Below are 9,217 nucleotides of genomic sequence, written 5' to 3' on the forward strand. Positions count from 1 at the left end.
CTGCTAATAAAGCAGAGGACAACATCTTCTCAGAAAAGTCCTTAGCTTCAGCTGTTTCTACAGACTGTATTATTAAACTGATAAAGTTGTGCTTGGTAAAAAAAAAATTAAACAAATTTCCTTCATACTTTCTTTCCATAAAGGACTTCACAATGACTTTATATCTCAGACATTATTGGAAAGATGAGAGACTCTCATTTCCTAGTACCAGAAACAAAAGTATGACCTTTGATGGAAGACTAATAAAAAAGATCTGGGTACCTGATATATTTTTTGTTCACTCTAAAAGATCTTTCATCCATGACACGACGATGGAGAATGTTATGTTACGTGTTTACCCAGATGGCAATGTGCTCTTCAGTTTACGGTAAGTACAGCAGACCTTTTCTCTTCCAGTGGTTGGAGATCAAACATGCATGTGGGAGAACCACCATAGACTATATTAGCTCATGGTCATTAGCTCTGTGCCAGAACTTGGGAAAGATATGAAGTCGAAGGCTTTCATGGCCGGCATCCATAGCTTTTTGTGGCTTTTTCAGGCTTTGTGGCCATGTTCTAGAAGAGTTGGTTCCTGACATTTTGCCAACATCTGTGGCTGGCAGCTTCATCTTCTCTGAAGATGCCAGCACAAATGCTGGTGAAAAGTCAGGAATAAACTCTTCTAGAGCATGGCCACAAAGCCCGAAAAACCCACAAAAAACTTTGGGAAAGATACTTTTAAGACTGCAATTTCCAGAATGTACCAGTCAACATGGCTAGTAGCCAACCCTGCTTGCTGGAAAACTCTGGAAGATGTTGTTAAAAAAAAAACACACAACTTTTTCAAGCTCCACTATGTACTATGAGCCTTATAAAAATTATTGGCATTGACGGATTATTTCCCTGATTCATATAGCCTGTATAGTTTTTCTATCACATATGGATGAATTTCATCTTATGTTCATAGTCTTAAAAGTTATGTCCTTGCCAATGTCTGATATCAAATTAATGTCCTGCATCCTGCTGTATTATTTTACTTCTTTCTGCCTGTCCATTCATCATTCCATTCAACTTTATAATTAGACATTCTTTTGATGCTTCCATGATATGAAGTAATGTGGATGGTGTCTGAGAAGAAATCTTTTTCAATGGTGACCTAGGGAGGCTGGCCTAGTGTCTAATATAGGTGGGACACAGACCGCCAATTTGGGGCGCGCTGCAGCCGCCCCTTTGCGCCATGTATGGGGCCAGGGCAGCCACAGCGGCAGCCCAAACGCCCCAATACAGCACTTTTAGGGACCAGGGAGAAGCGGCAAAATGCCACTCCTCCCTGGTCCCGAAAAGGGGTGTCCTTGTGGCTTCATGCCCCAGGACACCCTGGGAGCCGCAGCCAGGGGAGAAAGAGGCCACTCGGCCCCTTTCCCCCGGCGCCGTTCCCACGCAATCTAGTTGCTGCGGAAACAAGGCGCCCTCCTGGAAGGAGCTCCTTTTCAGAACTCCTTCCTGCCCTGTGATTAGGCTGCCACAAGCGTCCTGACGCAGGGCCAGGACGTAATGGCTGAGCTGCGCCATTTGGACACAACGCGGCAATTATGTCAAAATGGTGGTGCCCATGTAGACAGGGCACCGCCATGTTGACATACTGAGTATGTCCTAGGGTTAGGGAGCGTCTAAAAAGTACGCTCCCAGGCAACCCTAGCACATACTCAGTACGTGTGTCAAGGCCCGTCTATACAGGGCCCAAATATCTTTTCAGCAGCAGGCAAAAGTCCTAAATAAATAAATAAGCAAGCAAGCAAGCTACAGTTTATAAATCTTCAAAGCAATTAAAGTAGTTAATAGGCTTGTTATGCTCTACTGAGGCGTTGTTATTTATTTATTTACTGTAAGCCACCTTGGGCAGGATATAAATCAGACAAATACTTTTGCTATGTTTTCCTGCTGGTTTAAATGTTTGTGTCAGTGTGTATCACTCTGCTATAAAATACATTTATTATTGCATTATTATATTGAGCAGTTTACCTTGGGAATGCAAGGTGGATAAAATACCTGACACCTTCCAGATATTTTAGATTACTACTCTCATATGCTCCAGTCATCATGGCAAAGGGCTAGAGATTACGGAAACTATAGTCTGAAATATCTGAAGGGCACCAGGTTTCCTCCCTCATGTAAATTCATTATAGTTTCATCGTGGGAGACTCAGAGTGAAGAAAGGTTGTCTGATGATTTCTCTGTCACTTGTCTCTTTAATCACCATTTCCCATGGGGCAAGGTGAAAAAGAAAGGACAAAGTTTCTATGGTGCGGGACAGACTGCCCGAAAAGGGCGGCTTGCCGGTGGTCTAGTTCCCTCCGGAGTGAAGCTGCTACCACCAAACCGCACGTCTTCACTCTGGAGGAAAAAGAACCTGCAAAAAACAAGTTCTTTTTCTGCCATGCCAGTTACATCCGAGTGCGCCAATGGCGCACTCGTGATGTAACTGGTGCAGCATGGCGTGCAGCCGCTATGCATCCGTTATGTCATAATGGTGGCACCTGTGTACACGGGGCATCGCCATTATGCCACCATCCATATGTGCTAGGGTTAGGGACTGTGCAGTTGCTGCGTGGTCCCGTAACCCTAGCACGGTGCGAGCATGGCGCTTTAGTGCCATGTGTACCGTGCCATAAATGGGTAATAAATGCCACCCACTTCTAATGCACAGTGGATTGAACAAACACATTTTCCTCAAGTTTCTCATGGCAGCAACAGTGAATCCAGCAATCAAAGCAGTACACCTCAACCATAGAAGAGAGGCAACTGGTTTTCAAAGTAAAATGCCCATTGTGAGATGCATCATCAAACTCTTCCCGTACAACAAGCATCTGTTGGCACCTTGTCTCTTACTGTATAAGGTTTTGCAAGAGCAGGGCATGTTGGATCCTCCTGTGAATTTTCACAGATCTCCTCTTGATACATTCTACTTATGGATTACAATACAAATGAAATAAAAGAGACTATATTGGCACCAACCAGGCCTCCAAACAGAGGGTGTTCTATAGACAAAGTGTTGTAGCAGAGAAAGCCCTCTCACATGCCCTATGTGAGGTGTTGTTTATGTTAGTGGTGAGACACAGAACAGGGCCCTATCAGCAGATCTCAATTCTCACACGGGTATATATAGAGAAAGGTGTTCCTTAAAGACATTTAGGCTTTTGACATCACCACCACATTGAATCCAGATAGGAAGCCACTGTACATACTCACGTATAAGTCTATAAATTTTAATCAAAAAATTGACCCAAAAAACCTGAGTCGACTTATCCATGAGTCAATGTAAGTACTGTACTTTAACTCTTATTTTAAAAAGGCACCATCCCCTGGTGAAAGGCAATAGTGTAATCTGTCCTGGAAGCTCTGACCCCACTCTTTTCACTCATCCACACAGCTTTTAGTATGAGCACAAACATGCCTGCTGGAAATTTGTATGGGTTTTTTATTTTTTGGCACTGTTTTCCTTTGCTTCATCCTTTAGATCCTTTGTTACATGCCCCTAAGTTTTACCCTCAACATATCCACAGGTCATATCAAAATCCATAATTTTGGCCCCAAAACCTGCCCTTGACTGATACATGAAGTCAACTTACTAAGACTATTAATAAATGTTATCCTTTATTTTCCCACTCTGTTGTCTTTCTGACAGGATAACCGTTTCTGCCATGTGCTTCATGGACTTCAGTAGGTTCCCACTTGATACTCAGAACTGCTCTTTAGAGCTGGAAAGCTGTAAGTCTGGCTCTCCTATGGCATTATATAATCTCCAACTGTGTATTTTTAATTTACAACATAACAGTTTTACTTATACACCTTTAAAGCAGAGGGGGAATGGTGTGACCATCCCAATGCTCTTGGATAGCAAAGCTAATGGTAAGAAATGCTGGGAGTTGTGGGTGAACATTTAGAAGCTGTTGAAGTATGTGAAACAGTACCTGTCCTCTTAAGAGGACTGGTGCTTTCAAATGCTCTTGTAAACTGGCCTCCCTAAAGTTATATTTGTAAAAAGAGGGAGAATAACAGCCCTTTCCTTGAAGGTAAAAATTGCACCCTTTCTAAGCAAACAAAATGCTTTGTCATTTATGTATCTAGTTCCTCTTAGTATAATTTTGCACTCCTTCTAAGCTAACAAAAGCAATGGACATCACTGAGTTTCTATGAGGACTGGGTTCCTGCCATTTATGATTATTGTAATGAGATTTGGAATTGGTTTGGATAATTCTCTAGAGGTCATTTCAAATCCTTGAGTATGTGATTGTAACAAGGAAAGAGTTAACTGATTAAAGTTGGTCACATCTGATGGACAAATCTAGTCCTGTTACTTCTATTATCATTAAGCAGATATCTGGAAATGAGGCCTACCCCCATCTGCCCTCTCCCTGGAACAGCTTCTCCTGAATATTTACAGAATGGGGAATGAATCATTCTTTAGTGCTCTCTGCCTGCTGCCAATGGGTAGGGAGATACGCCTGTTGTTTGGTAGCAGCAGTTGGGAGAGATTGACACAGGCTGGAGAGTCTGAAACCCAGGTGAAGCTTTGAAAACATTTTGAGGCTGATGCTGGCCATGTATCCTACACTGCTGAGGAAAATCTTCAAGTGGAAAGCCTCCTCTGTGTGAAGGGCTGTCTGCTTCAAATCCTGTCTAAAGGAAAAGATCCAGAAGGAGACCTGGTAGTATCATACACTCTTGATGTCCATTCAGCTGCAGTTTGGAGCAGTAGTGGCATGTACTGGGTGGAATGCTCTTCCATCGCAACCTCAAGATGCTCCAACTGTCCTTAGTTTCTTTATACACATTAAAAATGTCTTTGTTTGAGGAAACTTACACTATAAGGCAGGATTGGGAAACAGAGGAGGAGGAGGGGGACCAATTTTTTGCCTCTCTACACTGGCACACCAAACCCCATTCTCTCTAAAAACTATTTTTTCTTTTAGCGTTTTTTCACTCAATAGCTCAAAACCACTGCAAAATGCATTTTTGCTCCTCCTCAACCCCCCCAAGAGCTTAGATACCGTAATATCCTGCCAGAACAATTCCCATCAGCCAAAAATCAGCTGTAACTGAAACAGGAAGTGAGTAACATTTGTATTTTTAATTTGTCTGATTTTCAGGAGTTCTAGAAAGTTTTTAGAATATGTGGGGGAACAAAATCATATCATTGTCCAGTGGTTTTGAGTTGTTCTGTGGAGCTCAGAATTGCAAAAAACAAAAATCACCCAGATTTTTAAAATGTACGGGTAGAGGCTTTGAAGAGCTTCATTTGGTTCTCCTACCTCTGCTAAAATGTCTAACCTGACATTTACCTGTTGGACTTCAGAAAAAATGTGTGTTTCTTTTCTATGTGTTGTGTATGGTGTAAATTTTATTGATTTACTATGCTCTGAAATTGTTGGATATCAGCAGTATACATATATTTGTTAATAAAGAATAAGAAGGGAGATCAGTCGGATCTATCCACAGCTAGCACCTGAATGAGCAGGCACACAGCTTGCCAATCTTTCCCACTATGTTTCAATGCATTGTATTTCTTTTTTTAATTGTAGTAATTTAATTAATAATCTAATGAGTAGAGGAATATCTGGTGGAATGTTAAGGAGCTGTGAGGTGAGACATGATCAGATTGGTATATAGGAATAAATGAACTGTATATCGCAGGTGTGCCATAAACTTGCTCTGACCTATTTCCAACAAAACTGAATACTAGTTTAAAGACTCCCACATCCCACTTGAAAAACTGGGATGAAAATCATGTGGTCCTACAGATGTTGGACTATGACTTCCAGCAGTTCAAGCCATTTATGAAAAATGCTGAAAGGTGGGCATCAAAAATCTGAAGGAGAATCTATGATTCTCACATGATTTAAATATATATACTTTTCTAGATGTACTAAGCAAGTGTGTATTTCTATCAAATATGTCCACAACTGTCCATCTGAATGTGGATTCTAGAGTGCAATGCATCCACTCGGTGAGCAAACAGAAAGTACAGATTGAGCAAAGCATTGAGAGGGATGGAGATCCAGATTCGTTACACATTGCTAGCATATGCAATTATTCTACTAGTAATAAAACACATAATTGGTTAATTTCTTTTTTTAAAAAAATCATTGTCCCACAGATGCCTACAATGAAGATGATTTGATGCTATATTGGAAGCATGGCAATGAATCCCTCGCCACAGATGAACATATTTCCCTTTCCCAGTTCTTCATTGAAGAATTCAGTGCTTCAAGTGGATTAGCATTCTACAGCAGTACAGGTATAGCACCTAACTGGCAGGTGATAAAAGTATTGTTTATTTAATTTATATCCCATTTTTCTGTCAAAAAAGAGTTTTCCTCTCTTTCTTGGGAGGCCTTTAAACAGAGGCTGGATGGGCATCTTTCAGAAGTGGTTTAGTAGTGTTTTCCTGCACGGCAGGTATTGGACTAGATTGCTCTTGTGTTACCTTCCAGTTGTAAGATTCTGATTCAGTGATATTGTACTTGCTCAAATACATTCCCATTGTCATCATCATTTCACAAGCCCCACTACCAGGACTTAGAAAAGTAAAAGCGATTTGTTTGTTTGTTTGATTATACCTCCCCCAGAACCCCCTAGTTGATATAGATGGATAGATGGGGATTCTGGAAGATGCAGTCCCAAAAAGTAACTTTCCTAAACTTTGACTGGTATTGAGTGCCTGACCCTGAAAGCAATTTTTGATGGTTAACTTCAGTGAGCCCTGGTTAGATGAAAATCTTTGTGTTTCTTTTCTTGTAACTGCATGCATAAATTGAAGTCAAATCATTTAAATGTCTCTGTCTATGCCTAAACGAATTCAGGAAAATCCCATTTCTCATTCACCCACGCACTTAAAGGGAAACAAAAACATTCCTATTTATATGTTGTAAGCCATATCTACCCCACTCCATCAACAGTACTCCACAAGAACAATTCTAAGGAAATCTTTAAAGAAACACAGACAAACCAACAGGCAAAATTATCTTCACTTTCTTCATCTCCACTGATTTTTCTATTGTCCAGGAGTTTCTTTATCACTGTCCTCCTCTGGTGCTATCTTCCTCTCATCTCTCTCCTCTCCTTTCAAAGGTCTCACTTCTCTGTGTATTGTCTTATCTGACCACTTTGTTTTTTCCGTTGGTTCACTCCTCCTGGTGTCTTGTGTGGTCTTCTCTGCACTTTCTCCATGTGTCTTTACTGCCAGTCTCCTTTCTCTCAGCTGTTATGCATCCACTTCCCCCATTCATTTCCTACACAGGAGAAACATGAGGGAAAGCCAGGCAGGCCTTTCTTTCCTGTGCTTGCCTCTGATTGAACAATAAAATAATGCACTGCGGACTTCCTCTTCTTGATCTGCCCAACATTTCTTTGCTGCCCACTGTTTCTACAGCTTGTTGCTGTAGCCGCCACAGAGTCAGAAACTCTGATGAGTAGGACAGGGAAAGTATAATATAATATATTATAACATGATAGTAATGTATTGGTTTGAGTATCCTATCCAACTCAGCAAAAGACAAGCTTTCTATGTTTCTAGCTTTGTGAAAATTCCAGTTAATAATAAACTATTTATCTAGGATAGACATATAGGAAAGGTATATGACTTTAGATAGGATCATGAGAACAGAAGTTTCATTAATGTCACGTGAGAGAAGCAGATTTTCATTTCAGCAGTTATTTTTTCCGCTGACTTCTGTGCCGTGGGACTGTATACCAATATTTCACTAGATGGCACTGTCTCCCCTGTATATTGCCACTGGCCCAATAATGAAATACGCTGTTTAATATCAAAATACTGATGCTAATAAAGAGGTTAGAGCAAATATAATCTGAAAGACTGATACTTCAGAAGCCTTTTGGCAAGGATGAGTGCTAACTGTATACTTCATGATGAAGTTGATGATGGTAATTCTGTGTAATTGTTTTTAGCTTGTACTTTGCTAGCATTTCCATTATTTAGCATCATTTGGCAGTGTTCTTGCTTTCCAACATTTCTATGTAGAAAAAACATTGCTGTGATGCTGGACATCTGAGGTGGACAAACCTGGTTACAGGATTTACACCCTCTTTCTGGTGGCGGGTTCCTATGTTGTCAAAGTCACACAAATAACCCTCATTCTTGTTCAGGGTCAGACCTACCATTTAGCAAAGTAAGAATGCTACTTCAGGCCACAATTTTTGGGTGTCATGAAAGGCCAGCAATTTGTTAGAAATTTTGCTATTTTCTTTCTTTTCTTTTTTTTTCCTGGCAGGAATAGAATTTAGTGCTTATGGAATAAAACAAATATTTGTTATTGCCATAGACAAGTGTGTAGTGCTTATAGGATTTTCTGCCTCATGTTTCAAAATAATGTTGACTCTTGACATCAGATGCTCCATCTCAGGCAGCAAAATGCTTTGGACCACTTCTGTTACCACTGTTATTGAGACTGCTCAAAGGATACTGCTAGACTTTAAAAGGCCACATGTGAACAACAAATCAGAGGTGGCAGTACATGTGATATTTTCCATATACAGTGCCAGATGACTATATAGACAGAATCCCCAGTGATTCATAAAGCTCACTGGGTGACCTTGGGACAGTCAGCCTTTCGCCTCCTGATCTACCTCAGTGGGAGGAGGAGAGCCATATGTGCTGCTTTATAGGAGGAAAAATGGGATATTTATGTAGTTAGTAAATACATACATATGTCTCCAAAGCACTGTATCTCAAACGTGGTGTATTAAAAAGCATACAAGATGTCAAGTCTAAAGTGAGGTTCTGAAAGGGTTTTAGGCAGAGGAATGCAGATGGAATTAAACTGTAGTATTTAGATGTAATCTCAAAATGTTGAGAAGCTTCAAACTGATTCCTTTTCTAAAGCACAGCAGTATTAAACAGAGCTTGGAAAATCTGCTTGTTGTTGTTGTTGTTGTGGAGTGCGTTCAAATCATTTCTGACTTGTGGTGACCTTAAGATGAACCTATCATGGGGGTTTCTTGGCAAGATTTGTTCAGAGCAAGTTTGCCTTTGCCTTTCTCTGAGGTTGAGAGAGGGTGACTTGGCCAAGGTCACCCAATGGGTTTCCATGGCTGAGCAGGGAGTCCAGAGTCGTAGCCCAATATTCAAACCATTATGCCACACTGGCTCTATGTAACTATTAGCGAGGCACAATTAAATAGAAGGTGGAGCATGATGTGTATTGATGTTAATAAATAA

General features: G+C 40.7%; 1 protein-coding gene across 3 annotated transcripts in view; it reads left to right on the plus strand.

The window, feature by feature from the left end:
• The window catches only part of GABRR3 (gamma-aminobutyric acid type A receptor subunit rho3), a 37,005-nt gene that overhangs the window by 16,720 nt on the left and 11,068 nt on the right, over nucleotides 1–9,217 (plus strand). For all 3 annotated transcript variants that reach the window (XM_089512267.1, XM_089512268.1, XM_089512269.1), the window contains exons 4-6: nucleotides 144–367; nucleotides 3,665–3,747; nucleotides 6,137–6,277. In XM_089512267.1, coding sequence (XP_089368393.1) covers nucleotides 144–367; nucleotides 3,665–3,747; nucleotides 6,137–6,277 — 448 coding nt within the window. The remainder of the gene's footprint in view (nucleotides 1–143; nucleotides 368–3,664; nucleotides 3,748–6,136; nucleotides 6,278–9,217) is intronic.

The sequence above is a fragment of the Sceloporus occidentalis genome, unplaced genomic scaffold (genome assembly GCF_023333645.1).
Source record: "Sceloporus occidentalis isolate IW3139 unplaced genomic scaffold, rSceOcc1.0.p SCAF_2, whole genome shotgun sequence".
Lineage (NCBI taxonomy): Eukaryota > Metazoa > Chordata > Lepidosauria > Squamata > Phrynosomatidae > Sceloporus > Sceloporus occidentalis.